At 45.3% G+C, this 12,881-nt stretch overlaps 1 protein-coding gene across 1 annotated transcript in view; it reads left to right on the top strand.

Annotated features, from left to right (window-relative positions):
• Positions 1–8,648, top strand: part of tbc1d2 (TBC1 domain family, member 2) — a 55,873-nt gene extending 47,225 nt beyond the window's left edge. Inside the window, exons 10-13 of the mRNA XM_080188393.1 lie at positions 1,213–1,333; positions 3,326–3,511; positions 6,097–6,218; positions 7,621–8,648. Coding sequence (XP_080044519.1) covers positions 1,213–1,333; positions 3,326–3,511; positions 6,097–6,218; positions 7,621–7,876 — 685 coding nt within the window. The 3' untranslated portion in view covers positions 7,877–8,648. The remainder of the gene's footprint in view (positions 1–1,212; positions 1,334–3,325; positions 3,512–6,096; positions 6,219–7,620) is intronic.
• Positions 8,649–12,881: the final 4,233 nt, after the last annotated feature.

Below are 12,881 nucleotides of genomic sequence, written 5' to 3'. Positions count from 1 at the left end.
TTTGAAGTTTAGATTTCTTTGTTACAGTGACCCACTAGGGATTGTTGCCCCCTCTCATTTCAGAACTTTACAATTTGTTGATTTTTGTTATATCAAAAGCGAGACCAGTAGTGACTTTTGAGACCAGTTGGTTAGCGTATAATGCAAATAACACTAAGGTCACAGGGTCAATCCCCATACTGGTAAGGGAGCCTGCTACACTCATAATCTTACTCAAGATTATTTGGATTCTTTAACTGGTTGTAGGGCAGAAGGAGACCATTCTGGCCTTTGTGATGTTACCAACACACTGCGTGAGCAATTCACCTCTCATCACTTATTTATGTAGCTCTGTAGTTTAGAGAAAAGCTGGCTGATCTCCTGGTTAGCCTGTTCCTGGCCAAGGTTTTATTTTATTCGTTAAGTGGAAGTGGGCATACAGCACCTGAGGTTCTAACCTCTAGAATTCCCTCCCTAAACCTCTCTTCCCCTCTACCACTCAAACTTATCTTTTTTAAAAGACTCCTTAAAGTCAACTGCTCTGACTGAGCTTCTTATCAGCTGTGCTAATGTCTCCTTATGTGTCTCAGTGTCAAAACCATTGTTTTGTCATTCTTCCTGTGAAGCACTTTAGCATGCTTTATTTTTATTCATTTATGGGACATGGGCATCGCTGGCTGGGCCAGCATTTATTGTCCATCCCTAGTTGAGAAGGTGGTGGTGAGCTGCCTTCTTGAATCGTTGCAGTCCATGTGCTGTGGGTTGACCCACACTGCCGTGAGGGAGAGAATTCCAGGAGTTAGACCCAGCGACTGTGAAGGCTCAGTGAATAATTTCCAAGCCAGGATGGTGAGTGACTTGGAGGGGAACTTGCAGGTGGTGGCGTTCCCTTGTGTCTGCTGTCCTTATCCTTCTAGATAGAAGTTGTCGTGGGTTTGGAAGGTGGTGTCCAAGGATCTTTGGTGAATTTTATTACATTAGAGGCACCATGCCTATTCCAATACTTATGGATAACATTGGGATAGTTTAGGTTAGAGGGTCATTAGATTGGTTCCACTGGTCGGCGCAACATCGAGGGCCGAAGGGCCTGTACTGCGCTGTAATGTTCTATGTTAATGCAATTTATTGGTGCTGTGCTGTTGCTCTGGGCCTGTTCCAAACTCCAGGAGGGAAAAGAGGGGGAATCGCTGGGAGGAAGGAGACTGCTTGTTTAGTAATATTGACTTTTCACAGGCTGGCGGCCATTGCGCTGTTGATCCTGCGGGAAGAGGAGGATGCTTTCTGGTGTCTGGTGGCCATCATTGACTGCATTATGCCGGAGGATTACTACAGCAAGACCTTGACTGGCTCCCAGGTGAGGACCTGTGGCTCTCTGGTCAATTAAATCCATTCTTCACATGTATTGGAACATTTTTGGGGGAGGGAGAGGAGTTGCACCTTTTAGGATGTTAATATATTGTCACAGGTAAGTACTCGGAGCACGAATAAAGAATGCCTGTTTCCGTGATGTAGAGGGTGCACATTCTATCTGTACAGATAGTTGTGAGGATCTAGTCTGGAGTGAGTTCTTCAAGTTATAAGCTAGATAAATGGAGTAATGATGCTCTCTGAAAGATCAATCACCATTAAAGTCTTCCAGGGCAAAGTGGTGTCCATCACTGAGTGTTGTAGACTGGCACAAGCCAAGGTCCAGGAATGTATGCATGGGGGTGCGGCAGCGTGGTAGCACAGTGGTTAGCACTGCTGCCTCACAGTGCCAGGGACCAGGGTTCAATTCCCAGCTTGGGTGAATGACTGTGTGGACTCTGCATATTCTCTGTGCCTGCATGGGTTTCCTCCGGGTGCTCCGGTTTCCTCCCACAGTCAGAAAGGCATGCTGGCTAGGGGAATTGGCCATGCTAAATTCTCTCTGTGTACCTGAACAGGTGCTGGAGTGTGGCAACTAGGGGATTTTCACAGTAACTTCATCGCAGTGTTAATGTAAGCCTACATGTGACACTAATAAATAAGCTTTATAATGAAGCTTGGGTGCATTGGGGAAAGGCCACTGTCTAAGGTCTTTCACAGTAAAAAGTCTGACAACACCAGGTTTTAGTCCAACCGATTTATTTGATAATAGACTCACAAGCTTTCGGGTTAGCCCCTTCGTCAGGTGAATGGAGAGTTCTGGCCTCAGACAGAGCATATAAAGCACAGGCAGTTTAGAGATTACTGATTAGAATGCGAATTCTTACACCTAACCTGCTGTTCAAGACCAGCAGGTTAGGTGTAAGGATTCGCATTCTAATCAGTAATCTCTAAACTGTCTGTGCTTTATATGCTCTGTCTGAGGCCAGAACTCTCCATTCACCTGACGAAGGGGCTAACCCGAAAGCTTGTGAGTCTATTATCAAATAAATCAGTTGGACTAAAACCTGGTGTTGTCAGACTTTTTACTGTGTTTATGCCAGTCCAACGCCGGCATACCCACATCATAAGGTCTTTCAGCCAGAGCACACTGAGGGGTTGGATAATGGGTAAATCCGCTTGGTTGTAGTTTATTGAATCCCTACAGTACAGAAGGCGGCCATTTGGCCCATCAGTGCAGCCTTGATGGGCCAAGTGATCTCCTCCTGTCCTGCAGGGATTCTATGATTTTGGGGGATAAACACATGAGAGAGAAAGGAATCGCAGGATACACTGATGGGATGAGATAAAGTGGAATGGGAAGTGACTTGTTGCTTCCAGTTGGCATAATCCAGTTGGGCCATGTTGGTGCTTGAACTCTGGGGAGGAATGGCGTGGTGGAATTTTTGGAATAGTAATCCAGAGATCCCTGGGGACTGGGATTCAAATCCCACCATGGCTGATGGTGAAATTTGAATTCGATTAAAAAAAAATTTGGAATTAAAAGCCTAATGATGATCGTGAAACCATTGTTGATTATTGTAAAAAAAACCCATCTGGTTCACTAACGTCCTTTAGGGAAGGAAATCTGCTGTCCTGACCTGGTCTTACATATTACTCCTGACCCCCAGCGGTTGGTTGACTGCCTCTGGAATGGTGAGCCGCTCAGTTCAAGTTCATCAATGGCAACAAGTGCTCCCCCAGCCAGCCGTACCCACATTCCATGAGTGAATGCTTTTGAAGAAGTATTTTTGTGCTGATAAAATTCAGTGTAATTCTATTTAATATTAATTTATGCTGAGCCTGTTCATTGTTAGTGAGTGGCCTGTCTTGTGTTGGCCAGTGCCTGGAACAAATTAACTATGTCCGTATATGAAAGATAATGGAGCAGAGTGAATTATGTCAGCAATTGTGAATTGGAAAGAGGATGGTCTTTAATTCTAGGTTTATCTCGTTACAGGTCGACCAGAGAGTATTTAAGGATTTACTGTCGGAGAAGCTACCCAGGCTCATGTCTCACTTTGATCTGCATAACGTGGATCTCTCTTACATCACCTTTAACTGGTTCCTGGTTGTCTTTGTCGACAGTCTTCAGAGTAGCATCCTCCTCCGAGTCTGGGACGCATTCCTGTATGAGGGAACAAAGGTACCAGTGAGGTCTTGACGTCGTACTCTCTGTTCTCCTGCTCTGCTAAAGCTATAATTAATGTATAATTAAAATGTATGAATATTAACAAAAGAAAAGAAACAACAAATTGGGGTTAGAAAGGAGGAAAATGCAAAAGGAAAATAACAGGTATGGAATTTTCTTGAGTGACCGGATTCATTCGTTCATGGGACATGGGCATCACTGGCTGGGCCAGCATTTATTACCCATCTCTAGTTGCCCTTAGAGGGGCAATTGAGAGTCAACCACATTGCTGTGGCTCTGGAGTCACATGTAGGCCAGACCAGCTAAGGACATCAGATTTCCCTTCCCTAAAGGACATTCGTGAACCAGATGGGTTTTTTCCGACAATGGTTTCATGGTCATCAGTAGATTCTTAATTCCAGATTTCTTTTACTGAATTCAAATTCCACCATCTGCCGTGGCGGGATTCGAACCCGGAGCCCCAGAACATTGGCTGAGTTTCTGGATTAATAGCCTAGTGATAATACCACTAGGCCATCGCCTCCCACAGTGTAGTGGTTAGTTTTCCAAATTGGAGGAAAGTTTGGTAAAGATGTTAGGACCCCTGTTCTTTCTGTTATATTAATGACTTAGACCTTAGCAAACAGGCACAGTTTCAAAGTTTGTGAATGGTACAAAAGCTGAGAGCATTGTGAAATTGTGAGGCAGATAGTGTAGAACTTTAAAAGGACACAGGTTGGCAGATGGGTGGACAAGTGGCATATTATAAATTTTTTTTTAAGTTTATTTATTAGTATCATAGGTAGGCTTACATTAACATTGCAATGAAGTTACTGTGAAAATCCCCTAGTTGCAATACTCCGGCGCCTGTTTGGGTACACTGAGGGAGAGTTTAGCATGGCCAATGCACCTAACCAGCACGCCCTTTGGATTGTGGGAGGAAACCGGGGCACCTGGAGGAAACCCACGCAGACATGGGGAGAATGTGCAGACTTCACACAGACAGTGACCCAAGCTGGGAATTGAACCTGTGCCCTTGACGCATGAGGCAAGCTGTGTTAACCGCTGTGCCACTGTACCACCCCATACTAAATTTATTGCAGAGATGGGGGAAGTGATACATTTTAGTCTGAAGAACATGGAGAGACAATATAAAGATTTTGGAGGTACAGGAGTAGTGAGGGTCCTGGGTAGCTATGTGCAGAAATCATTGAAGATGGCGGGTCAGGCTGAGAGAGTGGTGAATAGAGCATATAGTATCCTAAGCTTATTCAATAGAGGGATAAAGTACAGGAGTAAGGAGGTTATGATAAATCTGGATGAAACTCTTGTTTACCTCAGCTGGAATAATGGTTCCAGTTCTGGGAACCACAGGTCAGAAAAGATGTGAGAGAGTGGAGAAAGTGTGGAAAAGATTCATAAAAATGATTCCATGGGCGTAGAAAGTTATGTAGAAAGATTGGGGAAATTTTCCTTGGAGAAGAGAAGGCTGAGATGAGATTTGATTGATTCTGTCCAAATCCCTCATGATTTTGAACACCTCAATGTAGAGAAATTTTTCCCATTGGTGGAAAAAAATCGAGAACCAGAGGGCAAAGACTTAAGATAATTGGTAAAAGAAGCCATGGTGACATGAGGAGAAAGCTTTTCAAGCCATGAGCAGTTAGGATCTGGAATGTGATCCCTGAAAGTGTTGGAGAGATGAGGTCCACTGAGACATTCCAGCTAGAATGAGATATTTATCTGTAAAGCAGAACTACGGGGGAGAAGGCAGTGGAGTGGCACTTGGTGAATTGTTCCTTCAGAGACCTGGCAGAAGCAAGATGGGCCGAATGGCCTCCTTCCATGATTCTATAACGACCAGGAAGCAGGATTATGTTAGGGTTTCTTGTCTGGAGGTTAACATCAGAGTTAGATGATTTGAACTAGGAGCGACACTGCAGTTGGCTCTAGATCCGTGAGATTACGGAGCGGGATAGTCAGCTGAAATATCACAGAATGATATCACACAGGAGGAGGCCATTCAGCCCATTGTGTCCGTGCTGGCTGCTGATTTGTTGAAAGCATGGACAGTTAAATGAGATCGAGAGTTGAAAGTGATAGGTTGATGTGACCAAACTGGCAGCAAAGTCAGTAAAGCGAGTGGAATTCTGAAGATAATTGACCAAAGACCGGAAGTGTCATCGGGACAACGGTACATAATCCAGTGAGCTATGATGTGGAGCACACGGTCTAAGATTTCGGTGGGAACAGACTTGATAAGGACATTCAAAAGGGGAATCAGATATACACTTGAAAAAGAGAAAGATGTGGGGCCATAGAGAAGTGGGAGGGGAGACGGTGAGATGAATTGGGTAGCTTGTTCAAAGAGCCAGTACAGGTATGTTGGGCCAAATGGCCTCCACCTTGCTGTTTGATTCCACCACAGTTGAAAAGTTCATAGGGTTCTGACAGGTCACTGATCCCAAGGCATTGGCCACAGTGCAAGGCTTTCAAATGGATGAAATAGTTGGGTTTGACAGTTAACCATCGGGCCTTGTGTGGAGGTGATAAAGGCAGAAAGATGGAAACTGCAGCATGTCCCCCACTTTGTGTTGCAGGTAATATTCCGCTACGCACTCGCAATTTTCAAATACAACGAGGAGGAACTTCTGAATCTTAGTGATAACCTGGCCATTTATGACTACCTTGGATGCTTGACGCAAAATATTTCTGAGGGAAGGTAAGATCTGACTTTGGTAAGAATTTTAACAAAATAGTGCATAATTTAGCAATGTAGGTACTTACAGACTAAGGAACAGGAGTAGGCCATTCAGCCCATCGAGCAAGCTCCATCATTCAATTAGACCATGTTTGATCACCTGCCAAAAAAACTTTCCCGCATTACCCCAGTGTCATTAGCCTTCAGAAATCTATTGTTGTCTTGTCCTGAATGTGCTCAATGATCTTCCACAGCCTTTCACAGAGTTAGTGCAGTCTCGATGGGCCGAATGGCCCCCTTCCACACTGTAGGGATTAGAATAGAATAGAATACCTACAGTGTAGCAGGAGGCCAATTGGTCCATCGAGTCTGCACCGACTACAATCCCACCCGGACCCCAACCCCGTAACCCCACATATTTACCCTGCTAATCCCTCTAACCTGCTCATCCCGGGACAGTAAGGGGTAATTTAGCACGGCCAATGCACTTAACTTGCACATCTTTGTACTATGGGAGGAAACTGGAGCACCCGGAGGAAACCCAAGCAGACATGGGGAGAATGTGCAGACTCCACATAGACAGTGACTCATGTCGGGAGTTGAACCCAGGTCCCTGGCGCTGTGAGGCAGCAGTGCTAACCATCGTGCCACCTGATGAAGAGTCACACGGACTCGAAACATTAACTCTATATTCTTTCTCCACAGATGCTGCCAGTCCTACTGGCTTTTTGCAGCATTTTGTGTCCTTGTGTCCTTATGTCCTTGTCTCCTCGACCCTCTCCAAAGGATGTGAAAGACCGCACGGCACTATTTTAAAAGAGTGCAGTGGTTAGCACTGCTGCCTCACGGCGCCAAGGATCCGGGTTCAATTCCCACCTCGGGTCACTATCTGTATGAAGTCTGCACATTCTCCCCGTGTCTGTGTGGGTTTCCTCCGGGTGCTCCGATTTCCTCCCACACTCCAAAGATGTGTGGGTTAGATGGATTGGCCATGCTAAATTGCCCCTTAGTGTCCCAAAATGTGTAGGTTAGGCAGATTAGCCATGGGAAACGTGTAGGGTTACAGAGACGGGGCAGGGGAGAGGCCCTGGGTAAGATGCTCTGTTCGAGTCGGTGCAGACTCGATGGGCTGAATGGCCTCCCCTGCACTGTAAGAATTCTATGGTGTCTTGGCCAGCAGTTCGTGTTCCAGCCAACATTGCAAAAGCAGATGATTCTAGTCATTATACAATTTGTGGGATCTTGCTGTGCAGAAATTGGCTGCTGCATTTCCCACCTTACATCAGTGACTACACTGCAAAACAAAAAAGTACCACGTTGGCTTTCAGAAGCTCACGATCGTGAAAGGTGTGATATTAATGCAAGTTCTTCCCTTCCTCAATCTTCTCAAGTGACCAGCGATTGTTTTTTTGGCATTCTGCAGGAGGCTGATGAACATCGCGTTTGTCGAAATGAACCCCTTTCCCCTGAAGTTGCTTCAAAACCGACGGGCGGTGCACCTGGAGAAGCTGAAGGCTGAGCTGAGCGAGCTGGAGAGTATACGGGAAGCGTACGTGAAAGAGAAAGTGGAGCAGAAGGTCTCCATTGATGGTGTCAGCGAGGACGAGGATGAAACTGAGAGGAATCGTTCTGGAGCACCAACATCTGATCTTCCGGCAGGGGACACCCCAAAGTCCTGATGATGCTCCTTCAAGAAGGTGCTCCAACACTCGAGACTTCCAACAACAGGAATAGCTAGACACGTTTCCTTCATTTACAGGAGAGCGTGCATGAGGGACGTTTGATTTCACTGTGTGAAATACCTTTTCTTGTGTTCTTCATTGTCAGTATCACAATTCCCATCTCGGGTGTAACGGAGCCCCGACGGAGAGTGGTGAAGCTTGGAATACTTCACCCCAAACCGAGGCAACCTCTCCCCAAGGCTCAGCAAAAGGGGTGAAACCTGCATCTTTCTCCAGTTCTCACATCGGACATCCCGTGAACGAGACCAGGCTGCCCACTCCTGAACTATCTCGGCTCCTTTTGGAGTCAGGTTTGCTTGGATCTTGAGCAATTCTGCTCGAGTACTCTTCCACATAAAGACAGAAGGGATGTTTCACCCAATCTGAACTGGGTGAAACCAATCCTGAGAGATGAAAGGAGTGTAGACGATATGAACCACCTGTTAATACATGAGGAATATTTATCATTTTGACACCTGATTTTAGCCCAACTTAGCACTCACCAAATAAATTGTAAATACAGAATATCTTGTAGGTTAATGTTAGGATATTCATTGTATAAACCTATTTGTAAGTACTTGTCCACCTATGGGACAGAAATTTAATCCCAAAACCAACCCCGGTATATTGGGTTAATTTAAGTCCTCATTAAAGAGGGCAGCAGTGTCCCTATGTACAAGAATTTTTTTAAAAAAGCGATATTAAAAGTTTAACCGTTCATTCATCTGTATTATTGCAACACTATTCTTTTGATTTGATTTATTATTGTCACATGTATTAACATCCAGTGAAAAGTATTATTTCTTGCGTGCTATACCGACAAAGCATACTGTTCATAGAGGAGGAAAGGAGAGAGTGCAGAATTGGTGTTACAGTCACAGCTAAGGTGCAGCGAAAGATCAATTTAGTATAAGGTAAGTCCATTCAAATATCTGACAGCAGCAGGGAAGAAACTGTTCTTGAGTCGGTTGATACGTGTCCTCAGAATTTTGTACCTTTTTTCTTGACGGAAGTGAGAACATTCAGTGCGTGGGGTCCTTAATTATGCTGGCTGCTTTGCTGAAGCAGCGGGAAGTGTAGACAGTGTCAATGGATGGGAGGCTGGTTTGCGTGATGGATTGGGCTACCTTCATGACCTTTTGGAGTTGATTGCGTTCTTGGGCAGAGCAGGAGCCCAGACCAAGCTGTGATACAACCAGAAAGAATGCTTTTTGTGGGTGCACCTGTAAAAGTTGGTGAGAGTTGTAGCTGACATGCCAAATTTCCTTAGTCTTCTGAGAAAATAGAGGTATTGGTGGGGCTTTCTTAACTATAGTGTCGGTATGGGGGGACCAGGTCAGGGTGTTGGTGATCTGGACACCTAAAAACTTGAAGGTCTTGACCCTTTCTTGTCTTCTTTGTCCCTGTTGGTATAGAGAGGGGCATGTTCTCCTTTACTCTTCCTGAAGACGATGACAATTTTCTTCGTTTTGTTAACATTGACATCTTGGACAAAGCAGCCTACTTGATGGCGTCCCATTGCCCCTCACTCCCCGCGCCCCCCCCACTCCACCCACAAATACATACTGGCAGCAGTGTGCACCATCTCCAAGATGCACTGCAGCAATCCACCAGAGCTGCTTCGATAGCACCTTCCGAGCCTGTGACCTCTGAATCCTAGAAGGACGGGGCCAACAGATACATGGGAACACCACCTCCTGCAGGTTCCTCTCCAAGTCTCTCACCATCTGACTCGGAAATATATTTGCCATTTCTTCACTGTTGTTGGGTCAAAATCCTGGAGCTCCCTCCCTAATAGCAGTATGGGTGTACCTACACCATGTGGACTGCAGCAAATTCGAGAAGGCAGCTCAGCACCACCTTCTCAAGGGCAATTAGGGATGGGCAATACATGCTGGTCTAGCCAGCAAGGCCCACATCCCTTGAAAGAGTGAATAAAAAATAATTACCACACTATTTTACTGTGGAGAAGTTTCTAACTCGTATCGGTATTTCTCATCACTGCCGGGAACAGGACTATGGCCAAAATTTTAATGGCATGACTTCACCTGACGAAGGGGCAAACCCTGAAATCTAATGGCGTTTACTACTAAATAAACCTGTTGGACTGTCACCTGGTGTTGTGAGACTTCTTACTGTGTTTATGTGATGCAGAGGCAAACAGGCCTGTGCATATTAATAAGGTTCTGAATGCACAGTCTGTGCAGGATCCCATCATTGTGGCCAATGGGAAAGGTGCCACTGGAGCTGCCCATCACCGCACTTAGTCTCAAAATGGGAGACTTCTGCCCCAAGATTGCGGGAGGACATTCCAGTAGCACCGGGCTTACAGATAAACGAGGTGCCAACCTGGTGAAGCTACAACACAGGACAACTTGCAAGCCAAACATCATTAGCAGCAAGTGATAGACAGAACTAAGCAATTGCACAACCAACAGATCAAATCAGAATCTGCCTCATGCAGTTACAAATATTCCACCATTCGCAACATTGAAATATGAGGAAATTATTATCTAATACAGTCCACTACTAATCTGAATGTTTCATTATTGAAACCTCCTACCAATCAGATCATAGAATCCCTACAGTGCAGAAGGAGGCCACTCAGCCCATCAAATCTGCGTCGAACACTGTCCCACCCAGGCCCTATTTCTGTCACCCTTCACATTTACCCTGCTAATTCCCCCTGACACCGTAACTAATTTAGCATAGCCAATCCACCTAACTGGCACATCTTTCGACTGTGGGAGGAAACCAGAGCACCCAGCGGGAAACCCAAGCAGAGAACGTGCAAACTCCACACGGACAGTGACCCAAACTGGGAATTGAACCCCAGTCCCGGGAGCTGTGAGGCAGCAGCACTAACCACTGTGCTGCCCCAGATACCAGAGAGTTTTACCTTTTTGATGGGTCTCTGTTATTGGTGTTGGTTGCTTGATCTCAGACACTTTGTGTGGGCGAGCAGATAGACGGAGATGAAGGTGGGAAAACTTGAGAGATGACCTCCAATCTGCCACTCCTGAGTCGTCTCACACTTGTGATTGAGGGCACTGCTCAAATGTTCACAAGCCAATTAGGGGAGGCAATGGCCTCATGGTATTATTGCTAGACCATTAATCCAGAAACTCAGCTAATGATCTGGGGACCTGGGTTCGAATCCCATCATGGCAGATGGTGGAATTTGATTTCAAGAAAAAAATATCTGGAATTAAGAATCTACTGTTGACCATGAAACCATTGTTGGAAAAAACCTATCTGGTTCAATAATGTCCTTTACGGAAGGAAATCTGTCATCCTTACCCAGTCTGGCCCCACGTGGGGTGACACGATGGCACCATAGTTAGCACTGCTGCCTCACATTGCCAGGGACTCAGGTTCAATTCTGGCCTCGGGTCACTGTCTGTGTGGAGTTTGGACGCTCTCCCCATGCTAGTGTGGGTTTCCTCCCACAGTCCAAAGATGTAGAGGTTAGGTTGATTGGTCATGTGAAATTAACATCAGTGGCAGGGGGAATTAGCAGGGTAAATATGAGTTGGTTGTGGAAATAGGACCTGGGTGGGATTGTGGTAGGTGCAGACTTGATGGGCCGAATGGCCTCCTTCTGCTCTGTAGGGATTCTATGATACATGTGACTCCAGAGCCACAGCAAGGCAGTTGACTCTCAACTGCCTTCTGAAATGGCCTGGCAAGCCATTCAGGCCAAGGGCAACTAAGGGTGGGCAACAAATGCTGGCTCAGCCAGCGATGCCCATCTCCCATGAATAAATAAAAAAATTATTTGGCCATTATACTACAAATAAATAATATTGGATTTTTCTGGCACTTATCCAAATTTGTGTCCTGTGGCTTCACAGTCAGACGATAGATTTCAATGGCAATATATCTAAATTAGACATTTCTATTCCTGGAGAATAATTTTGAGAGCTGATTAGACAAATATATTTGTACAAAGGTTACACAGCTTACCTTCATCATCAAGAGGAGGGGGATGTGTTTAATGAGGCACTCTGCCAGCTATCTCTCTTGCATCTTTGCTACACAGCCAATGAAACCTGGTATAAAAAAAACTTGGATTTTTAAAGCAAAATATGATATATGTTCTGAACTTTGTCATGCGTGTGTCACGCTAAGTTTTAATTGGTGTAAGATGTCCTGCAGGTCCTGAACTGTGCAGTGTTTCACTCATATTGTAAAACTCAATTGTCTAAAATTCATTTGTGGGACATGAACATCGCTGGCTGGGCCAGCATTTTTTAAAAAAGTTTATTTGTGCCTTTATATACCCTGTTTGTGATCAGAACTCCCCACTCACCTGCCGAAGGAGCAGCACTCCGAAAGCTAGTGGTGTTTACTACCAAATAAGCCTATTGGACTTTAACCTGGTGTTGTGAGACTTCTTACTGTGTTTCCAGCATTTATTGACCACCCTTAGTTGTCCTTGGTCTGAGTGGCTTGCTAGGCCATTTGAGAGGGCAGTTGAGAGTCCACCACTTTGCTGTCTCATGTATCATAGAATCATGGAATCCCTCAAATATTTATGAGCATTTCAACCACACAAAATTGCCACAGAAATTAAAACCCCATTTCTCAGCACCAGGTGCACCACCTGAGGCGAGATTGATACTCTGCTGTGTATCTGTGTTTGACACCCTTAATTATAATGATCGCACACACAGTGGCCCATAACTTCCCTGTTCCACAGCATCACGTTTGTGGGGGACCCCAGTGATACGCTGGAGATTCCCTCTAGGACGTTCCCACATAAGGGTTTACCCAGCAATTATCCAGAAGCACTAACATCCCCGGACAATCACGTTGGCTTGAGAACCGTCTCTTAGAAGCGGTTTAAATAGCTCACTTTGGATTGTTTGGCCAGTTTTACCCTGACCGTTACTCTGAAAGAATTAGAAGAAAAAAAAAGCACTTCAGTGTCACCAATTAAACACCCAGACTGAGCCCAACG

The sequence above is a fragment of the Carcharhinus amblyrhynchos genome, chromosome 5, assembly GCF_965287045.1.
Source record: "Carcharhinus amblyrhynchos chromosome 5, sCarAmb.v2.hapA, whole genome shotgun sequence".
Taxonomy (NCBI): Eukaryota; Metazoa; Chordata; class Chondrichthyes; order Carcharhiniformes; family Carcharhinidae; genus Carcharhinus; species Carcharhinus amblyrhynchos.
This window is presented reverse-complemented; position numbering and strand designations above follow the sequence as displayed.